The 20,492-nt window shown below is 37.4% G+C and overlaps 1 protein-coding gene across 1 annotated transcript; it reads right to left on the bottom strand.

Annotated features, from left to right (window-relative positions):
• Positions 1–683: 683 nt before the first annotated feature.
• RAD54B (RAD54 homolog B (S. cerevisiae)) lies at positions 684–19,613 on the bottom strand (the record flags this gene model as incomplete). Its single annotated transcript, XM_008946733.1, has 11 exons — positions 19,419–19,613; positions 16,673–16,960; positions 13,999–14,161; positions 13,079–13,304; positions 8,147–8,354; positions 7,474–7,613; positions 6,595–6,885; positions 5,040–5,215; positions 2,570–2,831; positions 1,195–1,261; positions 684–884 (listed from the first exon to the last, which is right to left on the bottom strand). Coding segments are annotated over exons 1-11 (2,047 nt in total), but the record flags the coding sequence as incomplete, so codon positions are not given.
• Between the last annotated feature and the right edge of the window lie 879 nt (positions 19,614–20,492).

Raw genomic sequence — 20,492 nt, 5'->3', positions numbered from 1 at the left:
TGAACCCCTTTTTACACGGAACCCGGGCAGATGTAAACATAAGTTATGATAATTTGTTTGTAATCCTGCTACTAATTTAAATCTATATAGCTGTATGCAGCAAGGTATTAAAACCATCCTCATATGCCAAAAGAACAAAAAACAGTTTCCTACAGAAAGGACAGATGCTAATGTTTGCAACTTGGCTTTACAACTTCCAGGGGATATTCCAGCATTTCTCAAACAACTATTTTAATCATCCTGCATCAACTTTAGTTAATAACTGTAAAATGAAGGCTTATACTCAGAGATCTGGTGATCTTCACCTGGTATAGCTGGACTCAGATAAACAGCTCTTGAACTAGCTTTTGGACTAGTAGTGTCCTTGAATGTTTAGAAACAAAACACCATACAGTGTCATTTGGTTGCAACAAACCACTAGCTGAGCTGCCCATAACTAATTCAAGGAATTAAGAGCATGATACATTAATTAGTTGCTACTGCAAGGAATGAATCTTTTCTCCTTTTCATCTTGTGAAGGGCTCCTATGGATTACAAAAATCAGCCAAGATCTGGAAGATCCCCTAATGAACCTCATTACTTCAATCTTGTTGAGCAGCAGAGTTTTCTCCAGTAACAGACTATATATTCAGAATGGATGTATTTCCTCAGCAATGGCCAGAGATAACGAAAAAGCAACTCACTTTGAAACTCGCCCTTTCTCATACAGTCACACTCAAGCAAGTCATGGGTAACACAGCTGGAATCTTCATGAAGAGTGAAGAGATTTCTAAGCTCCTCAGTGGAAAAATGGATGTGTTCAGATGTCTTGGAAAGGTCTACAACTGCCCCAGAAAGGTCTTGTTTGCTGATCTGTCTTTGATAAATCTTTTCTTCTATTGAGCCTATATTAAAAAGAAAAGAAAAAAAGATCTCTGGCATATTTTTTAATTAGTACTTGTCAAGAAGAAAAGTCAAATCCATTTCTAGGTAATAACATTCACAGGCAATGCTAAACCACTATTTTCAGTTATTCAAGCAAAACCAAAGCAAAGCAAAGGCAAATGAATCAATATGATGTCTATTTTAACTGATTTCAGAACAAATAATAAATATTTTTGAAGAACAAATGATTTCCAAACATTTCCCTGCCTTTTACAGACAAAATTTCAATAGTTGTCTCACTCTAGGGAATGTTTGAGCATCATCTCTGACCTGTGGTTAGCAGCCTGTAGATATGCACAGTATGTTTCTGACCATCCCTCCACACCCTGGCCATAGCCTAAAGAAACCAAAAAGATGAAGAGCGTTAACAGCCTGCAATACAACGTTATTTCAACTGAAACTTGTAACCTCTGCTGATCAAATTACCAGTTCTGCTAGTTCTTTCAAAAAGATGTTGTCTAAAGAAAACATTCCTCAATAACTGTCTTTGGCTCTTTATATAGAAGTCTGGTATTAACTGTAAATAATTATTAAAATATAATTTACTTTCTGCCACTTATGCAGCTCCTTCTTTCTGTGTACGATAGGAGGCAAAGAGAGGTTTCAGCTCCTTCCTGCCAGATATCTCCTCTTCATATTTGTTTTCCAAGCACTAGCAACTATTTAGTATTTGAAGAACACTCATCATCCTTCCCCATCTCCAAAATTGTTTTTTGCCACAATATATCTTTTAAAATTACTTTTCCATTTCTTGTAAAACTGTAAAATAAGTGCTATACAGCCCCTTTAATTCTTAAACAAACAAAATATAACTGGGTACTGCTATGTGTTTTTTTTTTTTTCCAAAAATGTAAGGGTTACATTCAGATGTACAAGTACCACAACAGGTTTGCAGTCTTTGGCAACCCGTAGCAATTTTGACTGATTCATCAACCAAGTTTTAAGCAACAAGACAAATGACCACATGAGGGTACTAATTCACACCTGGAACAGCAGCAGGGCCAAGAATCAGAGCTTTCTGCAGGCTTTAAGCACAAACATTTCTCTAGAATAAAAAAATACCTTACTTTGTTTATAAAAAGATTTTTTAAAATTGTTATTGTTAAGGACTATTTTAACTGGACACTCTTATGCCAACTAAATAATCCCTTGAGCCCAATAGTGCTATTACAAGAATAGCAGAGCAGTGGCTTTGTTTTCTTTCTTTTGGCATTACTGCCAAGTGATTTTCTCATTCTCCACCTTCTGATCAGGACCTCTCCCTTTTTCTTAGGGATTGCAAATCAACAGCAACATTTGCTATGCATTGTAACGATGGTTTTCTTTTCTTTTTTGAAACACAGCAACTTTCCGGTTAAAAAGAGGTCAGACACAAAGGAGATACATGACTCACTCCTCCAAAGAAACCAGAATTTAATCTTTTCACTTTTTACTGCAAGAGGGATTCTAATGATCTCAGTGTATGTAATATGACAAAGCAATATTTCTTCTTTTCTTCTCAGAAAGAGTTTTCCTTCAGTATTGTATTTGTCCAGATGAAATGTGATATCTGGGTAGCAACAAGACAGGTAAGGCCAAGCATTTCAACATCAAACAGAAAATCACTTAATGCCCATCTCAACCCACAAGTACACAGTTAACAGACCTGAATATCTGTAGCTGGATTCCAGTCAATATCATACAGGATCAAATGAGATGCTCCGACCAGATTCAGTCCTACTCCACCAGCCTTTGAACTCAGCAAAAAAATAAAAGCTGGACTGAATTTACTATTAAAAGTATCAACAATCTGCTGTCTCTGGGAGACAGGAGTCTGTCCATCAAGTCTAGTATAAGAGTATCCATAACGTTTGCATGTCTCTTGTAGTATGTTCAAGGTCTGAGTGTAATTGGATACCAGAACCACTCTGTCAAACAGTAAAACAAAGTTATCTTGTCATCTGAGTCCCTGGTAAAGTTAAAGTCCAAAAATAAATTACTGAAGACATCTAAGAAAATAAAATTACAAGTCAAGCAAAAATTACACATCAACCTGAGGTTACTCATGCTCCCTAAGAAATAAATTTTTCCCTATTCACTTGAAGCACATACTAGATCTGGATGCATTAAGCCTACTGCCAAGCACTCAAATGTTAAATAAAGAATGTTCTCCTTTGCAACAGAATTCAGCTTAATGCACAGATTGCAAGGATCCAGAACCAAACAAAAAGATTTTTTTTAAAAAAGTTCTATACGAAACAGCCGTTGTTAAGGAAGCATTTGCAGAGGGTGTTGTAGCAACTAATAAAAAAAAATATGTATGACTCTGCTTACTTAATAAGCCACTGTGAACTACAGACAACCTTGGAAAATTCTAATTAACAGAATCATGAAACTAAAATAGGGAAACAGTGACTTTCCTACATTTTATGACCGAAAAGTACTAGGATTAAGGATAGGGAATTTAAGATATTACAAACTATATAGTCTGGATTTTGGCTGTTACTTTTTTAAAGAAAAATCAGTCTAATCTCTTAAGACTACAGACCGTGACTGATATTGGTGGTTTTTCTCTGAAATTTTGACTAAGTAACCTTCAGAGATCTGCAAATCTACATCTTCTGTCCTCCTAGATATTGAGGATGATTCTACTGAGTGGACAAACAAAGGACTTTTGGATTTATTTTTTTTTAAATAATAAGGACAGGTAGAGCATTTTCTGCCAGATCTTGTTTGGAGGACTTTTATAATCTAAACTAAATATAACAAATTCCATCAAAGGTGCCCCATTTTAAAAAATAATCTTGAGTAAAGATGAGCGCTCAAGAACTAGACAAATAATTTCAGGGAAAACATGATAAATTATATTTTAAAAATTGTTTTCAAGGATTTATTATTACACTCTAAAATTGAACTACTTCCAAGACTTATTTGTAAAGACTTTGCAAGATTGATTTTTTTTTGTCAATCAACACCAATTTCACAGCCTTGTTTTCAAAAATAGAATATTTCAAAAATAGAATATAAACTTCAGAAGAGGACCGGAACTGAGTCTGTGCATTGCAAAAAACTACTTAGTGCTAATGAGAGCAGAGAAACAAAAGAAGAAGCAGCATGAACAAATCTGAATTAAAGCATCAAAACTTTTAAAGGTGTAAAATAATGCCTCAACACCAGCTGCCACTCAGCAGCTCCTATAGCATTGATACAAGGAGAGCTGTTTTTTCCTGATACCCTTGTTTCTTTTGACCTACAAGAAATAAAGCCAGTATATTCAGATATTTAGCTGCCATTTATTCCAATGGATGTTAGACATATAAACCCCAACAAAAGGCTCAGCTTTCTGATTTGTAAAAAGAGAGCATCTTCAAATTCCATTACATCAGTGCCAAGAGATTTGGTGTGACTTCCCACTGCTGAATTACAGCATGTCCTATTTAAGCATCAATTTAAATAAAAGTTAAAAGCTAAATACTTTTGGAATAGCTAGGCTTTAAGGCATGAGTCCATAAAGAAGTTATCATGGGACACAGAGTCATGTGAGATTTCTGTGAATCAGCAATTGCACAGTAACTATGTGTACCCTACTACCCCATGATCAACAGAGGTTTTCCTACATGCCAGTGGCATTTACTGCAGGGGAAATAGGCAGCTGCTGTGCAAGTTTGTCTGTTGGTTACCCTGAAGAGAAAAGCACTGAGCAGTTAAATGTGATTAAAGAGGAAATAACTTATAATCTAGCAACTAAAAATATTTTACTGCAATTTAAAATATTTTGTAAAATAATACATCTCCTTAAGGACATGCAAAGCATTGGAAAGTCTCTGCAAGTAAAGATAATCTCATAGTACAGCAGCTGTAGCAAACTATCTTAATTGCTGGAACTTAGCATGAAAAATACAAGTATCTTTACTTGGAAAAAATATGAAGAGCATCTCTGAAAATTATGTCAGCTGCATATCCTAGTTTAGTAATTTAACAAAGTAGAGCCAGGAGTACAATGCAATAAATATGCTTGGCATCTCTGCTAACAGTCACAATGCCTTTGAAAATTATGTTCCCATTTATTTGAAAAGCAAAACAATATCTAGAAGTTCTCTCCCATTATCTCCCTTTTACCTTTATTTCATACTTGCCTTTCAGAAGAGTTGAGCTCATGGATTGCTGCTAACAACTTCACTAGCACCTGCAGTTTTCCTGAATCAGTTTCAGAGAAAGTACCCAAAGTATAATCTTGGGGAAAGACATCTATTAGACCTTCGTAGAGGCAGGACTCATCACATTCATCAGTCATAGTATCACAGCTTTTTTCCTATTGAAAACAAAAAGATTCATAAAGTTCCATAACCCTCCTAACATGTTTGGGGGTTTTTAAAACTTTGCTACATTTTTATTGCAAAGATAAAAGGAGGCATCAAAAGCTGCCCCAAAGTAGTGTATCATGTGAGCATGACAACCTCCCAATATTTGATAGAAAGCACAGTTTTAGAACGCTGACAGTGTTTATTTTGGCTTACACCCTCTAAGCCAAGATGTTGTTTGCAGCTGAGTAGAAAGCTCAATTACTTAAAACTGAGAAATTTGTTCTACTTCTCTACTTAAATAATCACACAGATGTACTCCCACAGCAAGCTCACACTAAAACTTGGGGTTAAAAAAAAATCAATACTCCTTTTATTCTTTCTAAATCATATCATAATAATAAATACCTTGTTATAGAAATTCCTAGTCACTGACTTTTTTTTAAGAAGATGCTGTCATTAAGATTTAGTTATGTAATAGGAAATGAAGAAAAGCTAGCCAGTAAAAACAATAAAACATAAGAAATACAGGTAATATTTTGGTGCAATGTGAAAATCAGTGTTTCAAAGGGAGGAAAAAGCCCAACCACTCAAACACCAAACCCAAAACAGCCATAAATGACTTGCATATATAATCCTTCCCATCTCTATAATTTCTAAATGTCTAAATTTTAATGGTTATACTATAAAGTAAAGGTAACTTTACTTGGCACTGCTGAAAGTTATGGGGAGGCCTGCACTGTGGACATTCCTACAAAGTCATGGAGCACATAACTTTTGAGAAAGACATTTCCACTCACCTGACTTGACTTTGACTAGCGGCCACAGAAGTTAGACTTACTATGTTCTAACTATCACATTATTTACTTATAGGAATGAGAACATTTCTATAGAAAAAAAATAAGGTGTACAGTATGATAGGATCCCAGGAGAAGTGGAAATGGAGACACCTAGTACCACTGACATCTTGAGCCTGCAGCTCCCAGTGTCACTGAGCTTGAGAGAATGAAATTATCACAGACAAGGAGAAGTTAGAGGAGCCAGCAGACAAAGCACACAGACTAATCTCTAAGAGTGTTATTTGTAAAATTCACATTTTTATATATATATATATATATTTTTACAAATATTCAGACAAGGTTAAGAGGGAAAATACATGAAGAACAAGAAAATGCCATAAGGCAATAGTAAACTGGTGAGATACCTTCCCTGAGTACATGCAGATTTCCTAACAGTCATGTTTTTGAAAGCAGATCTCCTGAAGGAAGTTGTGTGAGAGAGTATGAAAATGACCTTAAAGTAACATGCACATTGACCATAACACAGTTTTAGTGACTTTTGTCTGCTGAAATGACTAATTGCAGGCACCCACCCCTACACAAACAGGTACCTTGACAGCTTTAAACAGAAGACATGGATGATTGCAAAGTTTTTTCAAAGCTCCTATACATATTAGGTGAGGACTGTTTTCTAGGCTGCCTTGTAGACAGGACCTAATAACTTGAGAACTGAGCAGTTTTCGATACAATTCAAGTTGCAGTGCTGTTGGTCGGCAGAAGATTATGCTCTCCATTTTGGGGGGCAGAAATTTGTTTATAACCTCCTGTGTTCTCCTAAGAATAAAGAGTCCAGTGAGGCGTGTGAGTTCTGCTGCTCTTTTTTCCCCTAATTCCTTTTCTTCCTAAAAAAACAAAGCACAAAATTAATTATAATCTTGCTTTTCATCACAATAATTTTCTGTATGATTTTAATTAGGTAGTTGACATGTTAAAGGAAGGATACTGCTTTCTGACATGGGATGGTAATGATCAGTTCTTCTCCAGTTAGTACCACTGCATGGGCTTAATTCTAGGTCTGTTTTCTAAAGTCTTAAACAGAGGAAGATAAGGTCCCAGACGATATCCAATGCTCAAGTTATATTCCAGAATTTCTTGACTGATATAATAAAATCATGTAGATTTTGTAGTACTGTGTTGAAACTAAGACTGAAAGAAGCACCATCATATCATAATGCACACAGCATTTTTGGGAATGCAAGGAGTCGGAGGAGCAATTTTTGCCTGATAATTAAAAGGCAGCTGAAATGCTATGATCTCAGCACGCATTTATTCCTGCAGCTCCCTTTGGAGAAAAACTGATTTTATTTCAAATAGGAAGGTGAAAGGCTTTTGCTCCTATGAGTCCTGACCTTTATTTTATTCCACAGAAAGCAAATTTCACAGTGCTATGAATTTTCTTCTATAACTGCAATTTTTTAAAAATAATATACCTTTGTGGCTGAAGGTTCTCTAGACCTGACAATTGGTTCTGCATATATCTTTCTATATGTGGATAAAGAAACAAGTATTCCTGGATTCGCAAACTCTATTAATGCATAAAATTCTTGCAAGTCATTTTGGATTGGAGTACCTGGAAAGAGAAAAACCCATTTCTGTATTTTGTAACCTTTAATTGAAAATTAGAGAAGTACAATTGCTGAATGCAGGGTTTAATGTTGAGAATGCATATCGAAAATGAATGTTTTGTTTCAATGTAAATTACTCAGAGTACTGAATTAATCCAGAACTTTCTCATGATTAATAAAACTGCTGCCCCCCTAAACAAACAGCCTGCATATCTAGTAGTTTTGACAAAGGAATATGAAAAGTCAACTTCTAAATCAGTTCTACTAAATAACTATAAAGGAAAGCAATGAGTGTATCTAAAAAGAGTCCTGAATCCCTTACAGAAGTTCCCAGGCTCCTTGCCTGTCCCTGAAGTTAGAAAAATTTTGCATTTATTAAAAATAAATTGGAAATAATCTGTTTATACAAGACCCCAGATTTGTGCATTTAATACTCATTGTCAAAATTTATACTATGCTCCTGCCATACTTAAAAAAAACTGGTTCCTCTACCCCAGCCTAGTTACTGTTAGCATAGGTAAATATTAAAAGTCGCTACCAGTCAGGATAATTCTCCTCTCACATGACAGACTAGTCAGGGCTGTAGTTGTCTTAATAGAGCTATTTTTCAGGCGATGTCCTTCATCACAGATTAGGAGGTTAAATTTTGTGGCCTGAATCTGGTCCAAACTTCGCAGTACCATCTCGTAACTGATTATCAAAACTGAATAAAGTGGAGAAACGATGAATTCTTCTACTTTATGGTCCTGCAAGTATGAAGGAAAATATATCATACAACTATTTCTTTTGTGATCACTCATCATAGTGCTTAAACAGCCAGTGTCTACAGAAATTTATTCTAGCATGACAAGACATTTTCTGTTTCTTTCATGAGTTTGGATTATTCTTTTCTAATTTGCAAAAGAAATGCGGGATCTGATAGGGCAATTTTATCACCTCATTACCAGAGTTTTACCACTTCATTAAAATAAAATGCATTATTATTTTAGGCCTTCAAATCCTCTGAGACACATTACTGCAAATGTGAAAAGCACAGGCTCTCTCTAAGTCTTCCCAGTTCTAGCATTTAGGTAAGCTTCCAATGAATAACTAAAGCCAACATAACAGAGAGGCATAAGTAGCTGCCTGTACATTTACTTTGGGATCTCAAGCTGCAGGGTGCACTAATGTGGTCCAGAACAAAGTTACCACATTCCAACAACCTAAAATTCCTCTTTTAGCTCTGAACTGAATATGGTGTAAACTTTGTTACAGCCCTCCACATTAGTGTGTTGGCCAACAGGTTAGGGCAGCCTGGGACTCAGAAAATAAGAGCCCAAAACACGCCCTGAAAACATGACTCTCTGTCAGTAAATAAATGCAGTTGATTTCTAAGCCCTGTATTAGTGATCAGAAAATGGCTGTGAGCCCCTCCACCCCTACATACCTTTCAAACCCTTTTCCTTCAATAGACATCAAAAGTCTTCAAGTCTATTGAAGGAAACAGACACAGTAAATACAAAGTCACTGTAATGTGACAGGGAGCTTCTTCCAAAACAGCTTCCTGGAAATAGGTACATTTCCATGCAGGCTTGTGAATGTACTGGTTTTGCTTACCTGCAAATTTTGCAATTATGCATAAAAATGGAAAAATTTACTGTGGGTGTGTCCTTTACTTTTCCATTTAGCTCCAGATGCTACTTCCCTGCATGATCCTTCCTATTTCCTAACTAACCTAGTCTTCACTAACTAAGCAGGCTATGGGCCTAGCTGACAAGCTGAAGGACCTCTTTAACTGTGAAAGCAAATCAAGCTAGAGCTTCAGAAGGTATTTTTATTTCCAAACAAGATCAGCTACTAAACACAGACAACTAAATCTGGAGCCAGATGGTGTAATACACTGTAAAAGCAACACCACTTAATTATCACAACCTTTAGAGCCTCCTAGCAGGTGATTCAAATCAATCTATGGACCGAATCCAGTACATTAATCTCCCAAAGTACCTTGTGGTGGATCAGTCCCCACATGCTGCTCACAAAGCGGCCCAGCACTTGTCAGAAGAAGCAAGGAGTAGTGAGGAGCAGGTCACAAGGGTGTGCACTGATTTCCCCAGGTGTTTGGATAGGACCAAACACCTGGGGACACAAAGCATTCTGTTGTTTCCAGGACTGTAGTTAGCTGCCAGTTTTCTGGCCAGTAGCTTTTACTGGCAGTTTCAAAACAGGAGCAGAAAATTTCCCAACACAGGAACAGAGACACAGAGGAGCCCTGCAGGCAACACCCAAGAGTTTTCCCTACCCAGTATTCAGGCTCCACATTGCAGCCCTGAAGACAGACGCAATGCTTCTCTGACCTTCTCTGGGCACAGTCAAGCATCAGAAGATGCCCAGGGTTCAGAACACATTTTGCTTTCCTACACTTCCTGGGTGTGAGCTGAAACTACAGGGAAAATGGTGGGGGCACTGGGAAACTGTCTCCAGCCTCCCTCCCCTGGTAAATCATCAACTCTTCTGGACTGTTTGAACCCCTTAAAAAAAAAGCAGGAGAATCCTGGCATATTATAAGCCTCCTGCAGCCAAATATAATATATGCCCTGCTGAATGTAACAACAGCAGTGGATGATGAACTAAAAATTAAAATACATTTACAAGCTACTTTCAAGTAATTATTTTATCTTCTTAACTGGCTGCAAGATATGTATGTATTATAGCCTCCATTTTCACAATTACCCAAAGTGACTTGACAGGTTTAAGCGAGTTGCCCAGAGCCACATGGGGGGAGCAACTGTCAATCAGTATTACAGCTCCATAATGTCCCAGACTTCCACTTTGAACAGTCCCTTCTTTGCACTCGTCCAAATCCAATGGAGCTGGTGAAGCGTAAAGTAAAAAAATGCTGAATCATGAAGCAATGTAAACCTTGAATTGATTTAATTCCCCAGATATTTTGACTTAAAAAACAAACCAAAATAACCCCAGCAGAAGTGATACACTGCAGATAAAGGATTTATTATCTCAAACATATCTCAAATGTTGATAACATGGATTAAAAAGACCTCAATGCAACCTTTGTGGTGACACCTTCATTTTAAAAGCAATGTCCTCTACATGACATTTGCATTTTAACAGAAGTAAACCATAAACACATTTTAAAAAACAGCTGATGACCTATTTTTTGAAGGGTTAGGATCAGTTCATGGTGTTTCAGCATGAAAGTGAGGAAAACATGCCTAACACATTTTTAAAAGTCGGTCAGTTCTTTGAATGCATTCCTTCTAGGCAAGAATAGAAAAAAACCTTTGAGACAAGCTCTTCCTTTCAAGTCATACTGGAAATAACAGTATGGTAATTGCTGTTTTTCTGGAGAAGATAAGACAGTAAATTATTTTGAAATACCTCATTATACCCCAGGCAAGTCATATTGTGTCTTCCTTTTGCATCACAACGTATTCCTTGCTATTTGGAAACACAGTCTTAAAAGCTGCTGAATGTCCTATATCCAAATGGCTCAAATGAGATAAGTAAGAATATTTAAGTTATTTAAATTAAAAGAAAATGAAAGCTACTGTCATTTTGGGTCATAGTAGCTGTCAGCAAATTCAGGATTTCTCCTCCCAACATTATTCATAAAAACTGCAAGAAAATGTTCAATTATTTCTAACAACCTTTTCATGTAAAATTGTTGCCAGATTATATTTTGTCTTGTACACACTTCTTTTAGAAACTTTCATGTTTCTCATGCTAACTTATATTACATTACAGTTCCTAACAAGACAGTTCTGTTCATTTCCACATCTTGAAACAAGTTCTCAAGAAAAGCAAATGATGCAAAGAGCACCTATTACTCAAACAGAAGTGTGGACTGTCCTTGGTGGAAGATGAGTAGGTTTAGTAATTCCAAGGGTCTGACAATAACAAGTGGAATTCAAAGATATAATTACTCTTACAAGATTTTGTACACTCTACAAAACAGTTTAAAAACACTTTGAAAACTTCCATTTCATATAAAATAGTCACTCTTCCACACAGACAATAAGCATAATGCAAGAAACTAAAAGCAGATCTGGTTGATGCAAGAATGGGGTCATCTTTAGAATGAAGTACTATTTGTTTCTTCAAGCTACTTGTACGGAACAACTAGATTCACAAAAAACTTTGGAAAACAGATATCTGTATCTTTGTTGCAAGCATCAGTGCAGACACTTTAAGTCCCCACTGGAACAATCCAAATATAGAGGAGCATGGGGAAAGTAGGGTACAGCACACTGCCGAACGTCCATCTGGGAACCACAGTGTGCTGAACAGCTTCCCTCCCGACGAGGCGTCGAACGCCCGCTCCACACGGAACGGAGCCGAGAGAAACACCGCACAGCAAGCTACACACAACAGAGCTTGGATCTGAAAGCTTCAGAAGCTGCAAGGGAGGCACGGCCGACTCTCCTCTTTGCAGCTTCACGAATGCTGGTCCCGAGAGGACCCAACCCTCTGACTGAGACATTGGGCCATGCTTAGCAGGAAAATTCACATGGCAAGAAAGCCTTCCTGGATAAGCAGAGCAAGATGTGGTTCTCCTCCAAAGAAAGCCCTTGGTTAGTGCTGCTACAGCCTCGCTCCTTGAACTCTCTTGTCTTTTACTTTTCCAGGTGTTTTCCTGCCAGATGTGGCTAATAAAGGCCCCTGAAACATAGAGTCTGTGCTTGAACTTTCAGTCTCCACGGTAAAGGATGGAGAGAGTTTTGTGTTTCAAAAAACAATGAAGGCCTTAAAGGTATACTGAGGAGATTAAAAGGTGTGATACTTCCTCAGCACATGGGAATCATTTGGGCCCTACAGGGACTTGAGAGTGTCACTCCCCACAGGAATAGCTCCACCATAGGAGGGACAAGGATCAGCATCAGCCTGCTTATTTCTTACCATTTGTACTTGCCTGCATTCTTCTAGAGATAAGAGAGATTTACATTACCTAACACAGACTCTAGGCTTGGTAACTCCTGAGACTTTAAACGATCCCTAGAGAAACCTAATTGTTGACAGTTACAGTAAAGGGAATAACGTTCTGAAGCAACCTAAACCAGACAGCCAAAACAAAGAGGAAAAACCTTCCAGTTCAGAACAAAAGGAACTACTACAGAAACAGAGCACAAGTTAGTCAAGATAGACACTCTGGCAAATAAAGCAGGGAAGGTGTGCCCTTTGATAAACAAGAGAAAGCTCTTCCTTAAATCAGAGGGCCACATGGAGAAGCACACCAACTTTTACATCTTCAAAGAAAGACAAATGCTACACAGGCAGGCGAGTGTTACTGGCAGCTATATGCCCATATGGACAATTACCTGAAGGAGAAATGAAGCATTATGAACAAAATATTAATAGAATTACTAGTTTGGGTCTCTGGTTTAAAAAAAAAAATTAAAAAATAGGATAAAGAAAATCACAAGTCTTATATTCTGAGCCAAATATGACCTAATCTCCTTTTGGAAATAAATCTTACCTGATCAACTGTAAAGACTTTGATCCTTTCACTTCCCAACCATTTCTGAAACTCTTTTTTCCAGTTTTTTACCAGACTCCCAGGGGTGACAATGAGAGCTCGCTTTAGCAGGGGTTTGCAGCCATAGACCCCCTGACGCAGCAGAGTCCAGACCAGTGCAATGCATTGCAATGTCTTTCCTAAGCCCATCTCATCAGCAAGGATGGCTCCAAATCTGCCACTCACTCTGTAAGATATAATTAGGTGATGGCAACATTTTAAAAGACTATCTATAATTATTCACAACTGATTTAGAGAATTGCTCCTTGTGGCTGTTTTCTGAAGTGTAAAGAACCTATTTATGCTTATTATGCTCTACAATACATTTCCATTCAGTTATACAAGAAGACCTTAGAGTGAAACTCCTCATATTCTAGATAAATACATTGGTCCTCCAAAACCAAATAGTTTAAGTCTTGTTATAGAATTAAACATATTATCTAATATTTTTAAAACTGGTATATCCCTTAGGGAACCTATGACTTGAAAAAACACTTTTGAATATAGTACTGTATTTTTCCAACAGGTTGGTATAACAGCTCCTTTATTCTAAATGCCCGTATTATAAATTATATGAATAATTATTAATAATATTAATTATAAATCCCAGAAAGCAGTGTGCTTTAGCATAAGTTAGATTGTATCTGTGTTTACAATACTTGGTAACTGCATTAGAACTGACAGGCCATGTAGCAAAGTCACAGCAAGCATAATGCTACACACAGATCAGAAAAAAACTGTGCAACCTTTACTTGGGGAAAATTAACAATGCTAATTAATTGAAGAGCCGCTCAAATCATTCTATTCAAATTGCCTAATTTTGGACACAGGCATGAAAATATTGCAGGTATTGAGAGCCAAAAGGATAATTATTTTCTTACCTCATTCCCATCACACATTCATACAGAAATATAATTCCTTCTCTCTGATGTGGTCGGAGATTATTTGCAATGTAAGGATCCACAACTACATCCACCACAGGTAAACCAGCCTTATTGAACATCCACTGATGGCTTGCATTTGGTCTTGGCATAACTAGAGAATCTTGAAGTTCAAAACATACACAAGTATTGCACAAAAACATTATTCTTAGTCAAACGACAGTATTGCTCTAACTCAGCTACTGAATAAATGAACTAATGACTGCTAAAAATACTGTTTAGTATACTGACCATTCTCAGACAGAAAACACATTTACCAGCAGAGCATACCTAGATAGAATTCTAAAGGAAATCCTCTTATGGAGATTTCCCAAATAGTTTGCACTTTTCTCAGGTGTAAAGGTGACAAACTCAGAAATCTGAGGGTTTTTTTCTGATGAGGTGAAACTGCCTACCTAATAAATGTTGCATGATGAATTTGAATGCATAGAGTTAAATTAGAAAAAGTTCTAAAAGGCTTCTTAAAGGAAAGTTTAAAAAGAACACAAACAGCGACCTACACAAAGTCTAGACAGTACACTTCAAGGGGTATTCTTGTGGCTGCCCAGAAAGACTTCTCTGCTTGAGAAACAGATAAAAAGACAATGATTTGTTTTAGAAAAAAGGGAAGGACTGAGAGTGAGCTGACAAAGGCTGCCACAGTGCAAGAATAAAAGAAGCTGAAAGGTTTGAAGATATACAGAGGCAAAGAGAGCATGAAGTACTGGGATATATCCGTTGGCTACATCTAAAGAGTTTTGTTTGCCATAATTTGTTTGCAAACCCTAACATCATAATTTTGCTAGACAATGTCCATACTGGGTTGTTTATATTGGTGCTACTTACCCTCACTGAAAAGCTGCATGGTCAGAGGACAGAATGAGAAAGCAATTTATAGTTGCTGGTATTTTTATGACACTAGAGTATATCTATATTGATAATGTATTAATGGGAATAGGTTGGTTGATGGCTTGTATCACTCAGGGAGATTTTGTTTTCTACTGGCAATTCTGGCTGAATTCTGATAGATTACACTAAATTGCATGCCTGAACATATAGGATATAACAGTGACAAAAACAAGTTTTCTGACAAAAGTTTGCAGCCTCAGAGGTGGGGAAGAAACAAGACTTAGATAAGCAATGGACTAAAAGCTTAGAAATCATACGTGGAAGGCACTGGTTTACATTTTTGTCAGTGTGCTCTGTTCTGCTGAGCACAAGGATAAATGACTTTCCAGTTTGAAGAAGCTGCATTTGAGTTGGCATAGGCCTTACATGAAAACCTCTGTATGGTCCAGTCCCAAGGTCGTAGCCTTGGAAACTATCTCCATTACTTCTGGAAGAGCTTATGCAACAAAGTGTTAAATAAAGTGACTGTCCTGTGTAAGGAGAACATAAATGACTGAGAGTCCAACCTACTACTGTGCTGATGTTCTCCGTATCAGGCAGTTTAGGGACATGTCATAGGAGATACTCAAATTTACCAGACGAAAAGTCAGAGAAGACAAAGAACTAGAATACACCACAGCTTTTTGACAGACTAGTGCAAAAACAACAAAGTAGTTAATCTGAATGTTGAATATATCAGGTCTTTGCTAGATTTTAGGTTAGAAAGCTACAGCAGTATCATTGCACAACCACATGAAGAAATGTTCTTAGATGAAATATAATCAAGCTGAATTCAGATCATAAGCTGATGTTGATAAAGCTGCTTTTACAAAAGGGCCAATGATGTCATTAATTATCACTTGATTGGGATTTCATTGTTTATTTACACAGCAGCCAGAAAAGTCCCACAGTATCAGGATATAAGGTAAGAACTGGCATACATATAAGAATGTAGAACAAACTTCCGTTCCTTTAATATATGCGTTGCTCTGCTTAATAATATTTCTTTAAATACATTTTTATGTTCCACTTCGAAGATAAAGCCATCAAAAGACTATAGCTCCTAAAACATTGGTTACTGACAGACAAAATAGTACTGCTTGCCTAGACAACCAATGCCACTTCCTGCAGCTGTCCAATGTTTACAGGATCCCTCTTAACAAGTGCTTAACCAGCCTGTTTCCACACAATTTCTGAATTCTCACAGCTCTTCAGCACATGGTACTTCTAACATTACAGCACAAAACTTTTATCCCAAAATAAAGTGAGTTTGGGCAGTGTAGTTACACTCACTGGCTGTGAAGGATCAGGTGCTGTCAGAAGCAATTGTTTGAATCAAGCTTAACCTCTCTGTTACTGATCCTCCACTGTAATTACTGTGCTGCCACATTATGTCAGTGCTTCAGTGACTCCAGTGGGAAGCTGGACCTCATCTAGAACTTCTAGGATGTGTCAGGCTGTTCCTCTGATCAATAAACCTCACTTTTATCAGCAAAACTCTCAGAAACTACTCTAACTTGTTTCTATAGCCATCTGTAACACCTATAAGAAACTTCATGCAATGCAGAGTATTTCACTTGCTAGAAACACATGCTAAAATCCTAACATGGTATCAATAGAAACTCTAATACTGTATGTCAGAAATACCAAAGCAATACATTGTGGAACATGAAAACTTTAGTTACACATTCAACATTTTTTGGAGAGCCCAAAGATGCTTAAAGAAACTTTAAAGTCTTAATCTTACTTGAAGCATTTGGATCGTGGCGAGGTTTGTAGCTTTGAGAATCTTTGAGCACATTCTCTTTATTACTGGGTTGACAGACAGTTTTGAATGGCTTACAGAATGGTTTCATATGAGTTTGAGATAAAGCAGCTGGGACTGTGTCACAAGTCCCTATTCCAGCCTGAAAACACCTGCCACTGCTGAAGTCATCTGCTGAAATTACACCCATCACTTCAATTTCTTTTCCTCCAACCATCAGTGTTTGACCTTCATCAAGACTGTCTAGCTCTTTAGATTTATATCCAGTACCTAGAAGGATATAAAAATTTATCAGTTAGGACAAACACAGCAAATATTACTTCCTTAACACCAGTACTCACATGAGAGAAGCAAAACCAAAACTATGAACAGGTATTTGCTTCTTAAGCATTTAAATTGTCACACACAGCACACAGAAACCCATGAAGCCTTTCCCTCCTTAACAGGAGTATCCTTTGTTGGGCCAAAAAATAAAATAAAAGAAATTTAAAATGAAAATAAAAGCATGACCGTGTAGACCAGCAGTTAAAGCACCCACCTCTGAAGGAGGCAAAGCCTCCCAAGATTTTATATGTATTTTATCCAACAAAAACACATATAAAGAATGCTGGGAGCTGTTTGCAAAAGCTCATCTTCCACTTCTAGGAATGTAGAAGGTTGGAAGGTGAAGATCTGGATTTGAATTCCTCTAAGAGAAAAAATGTACTGAGGTGTTTCACAGTCTGAAGCAAGTGCTGAAAAATAATCTGGCCAACAGAGAAAGGAAGACACGTTTATTTCCCTTCTCTAAATGTATTCAAAAAGCACACAGCGAACCTTGTCTGGTCCTTGAAAGAAGAACCAAGAACTTGCTTATAGGAAAGAGCTAAAGATGCCTGAACAAAAGAGAATGCATGTGCCTTCCTAAAAGAGGCACCTGGAGAGTATTTGTGACCTCTCATTTGCTCTACATTTTTGCTTTCTGCTATTACTTCTACATAGCTTCAGGCTAAGCATACTGAATACAGGCGTAACCCTGTGCAGGATCTTTTGTCTGAAGAGTCTAATTCTAAGACAGGATGAGCTTTAAGGGTAGATGGGAACTTAGGGAATGCAAAAAGCAAGCCTACAGAGCTCAAATATTTATGCAGCTGCCAGAAATAACCATTTCTATAACATACAGCAGATTACAAGAAAGCACTTCCTAAATTCTTTGTAATACACTATTAAGGAATTAGGACAACATATGCAGGGGGGAAAAGCAAGATGTTGTTCTGCATTGAAAACAAGCTACAGCCTTGCTGGTTTTAGGTTCCTGTGTCCCTTCTCAGATCCAGCCCTGGTATGCCTAAGGAAAAAAAAATAAATCTTCCTTTGCCCTTTCCTTACCATTTAAAGCAATTAATCCCGCATGCTCGTTCACATTCACTGTAAACTTCCCAGTATTAAATACAATTTTGGAGGTAAGCACCGACAGGAACTTTCCGTCTCACTCAATGGGCTTGTAGAATAATTGCAGAGATTTTAAAACTAACACTATTTAAATTGGTCAGCTTATGATTTTCTTAGAATCAATGAGCATTGAAAGTAACTCTGACCAGGCAAATCAGCATCAATGACAATGGCAGCATGGGCTCCCTGACACCATCAAACACAGCAAAAAGACTTCTACCAGAGGAAATCAGAATATTAATTTTTCTGTTGTGTTTTCTGCTAATTCACAAAAACAAGACTTGGGGAAAAAAAAAAAAAACAAAACACAAGAACAACAGGGTGGTGGCTGATGCATTCCAGGCATTACTCTCCTTCCCCTTGCCTTTTTCAAAAGTGAGCAAGTCAGTACATATATTGGTTTACTATAAATAAATTCAAATTAACTTCTAAGTCACAGACTGATTTGCAAATCAAAATAGTCTGGTCCTGACAAGGCGCACAATGTCATGATTGTAACAATAGAGCAGACAAGCCATCTCAGCCCTAAAATTTATCAGTTCACATTTTCTAGCAACACTGTCCAATCCTACTCCCTGACAAGATACATTTGGCTCAGTTAGCGAAGTTAATTCTTGCTTTGCTTTCAGTAAAAAATTACTGCTTCAAGTTGAGTGCAGCCTATAGTTTGCAAGTCTTATTTTTAACTCTGGTATCAACCCAAACTGTGTCTTATAGCACCAGCTGCTGCTAGAACTACAAGACTAAAAATTACTACACAGTTGACTTTGGCTGGGCTGGAAAATGTTGCTGTTTGCTTGTCTTTCCAACAAAGATGGTATTTTTAGCTGGCTGACTGGCTGAAAAGTACAGATCCAACCTCTGACATTCCCGGCTGCCATACTACTGCCTGGAGTAGCTACAAGAAATGTACCTGTCTATTTTCCCCCAATTCTAACACCTTCTCCAAAGCATTATGTGAGCAATCAAAATCAACTCCTCATCTCTCATGTGGTACCTCTGCTGAAGCAGTACAGCCGTTCACTTCCAGATCCTCTCCTTGGACTAGCATTTGGTGTTTCGGTGAATAATGTTACTCAGCCTGCCCCAGCCTCCCCTGTGCATCTGCCTTATATGTAAGAAATATAAACCTTTCTTGCTGTCTCCTCTTTGCCCCCAGACCCTACTGTTTTCTCACCCTGTGGTTGACACTGGTATGGAGAACTCTAAATTATCTGAAGAGCTGTATCTCCATTATTCAAAGCACAGCAATTTTAAGCCAGTTGTTCACTTACACAAGTATGTAAATCTACAGTACCTCTTCCAATGTCTCTGCCTTCCATATCTTTCAATATCACTGACTTTCCTTTTGTAATAAGAACAGCATCACCTTCCCACTTCTTGTGCTTTTTCTTTGATGCCTTACACCACACAACACTGAAATATTTCACAAGGCAGTCAGGCTCTTCATGAACTGCTTCTTCCTTTGCTATCCCTGATGTTGCCGAATATACATCATCTAGAAGGGAAATAAAATAACAAAGAATTTCTCAGGTTCTCTTGACAAAGTGTACAATCATTTGCATTTCAAACAAATCAAGGACAATCTATGCATTTGTCTTATATAAACAAAGTGCTGCATTTCCTGTCCTGGCACACTTATGTAAGTTTGGACTGAGACAAAACGGCACATAAGGACTCATCTTGAAATAGGAATCATTAAATTGGTTTTGGAAAGTATGCTCTTTCAGGAAAAGCACGTTACTTGGTACATTAGTAAAAGCTCCTGATCTGACATAGAAGACAACGAGAACAGAGAAAGAATAAAGGGGAAGACTTCGGGAGAAGGAGCATGGCAGAAAATGAAAACAGGGTCCTGGTGAAACAGTGCTGAGCAACGTTCTGGAAGCAAGGACAGGACAAAGGGAACAGGAGTAAAGGAGCCTGGTAATCAGATCTGGAGCTGAAGTCATTAGTACAAAGTGGCAGAATAACCATAATTGTCATAATACAAAAGATGATTTCAACTTCTTTCCTTATACCCTTTAAAAATACATAATTGTGTAAATCCTGAAACAGACCATGTCTTCAGTTCGCAGCAACTCAAATATTGTTGCAAGGCTTAGACTGATCTAGGCTTGGCAGCAGTTACCTAACTATGTGTGTCATGGATGTAAATATGAATAGGAATATTTAGGTTAACAGTGTTAAGAAATCACAATAGAACAGACAGCAATTGATTACAATATCGATTAAGAATAACCACATGCTTTCAAGAGTTAGCAATCTGACACAAGTACTGGTAGGTCAGTCCTCATCATTACCTAGAGGAATATCTGTAGCATTCCTTTTCAGCACATGCACAGCTTCAAAGGGAGAATCAGACTAATTT

Source organism: Merops nubicus, unplaced genomic scaffold (genome assembly GCF_000691845.1).
Source record: "Merops nubicus isolate BGI_N331 unplaced genomic scaffold, ASM69184v1 scaffold54338, whole genome shotgun sequence".
Lineage (NCBI taxonomy): Eukaryota > Metazoa > Chordata > Aves > Coraciiformes > Meropidae > Merops > Merops nubicus.
The sequence above is the reverse complement of the archived record's forward strand: the minus strand, read 5'-3'. Positions and strand labels throughout refer to the sequence as shown.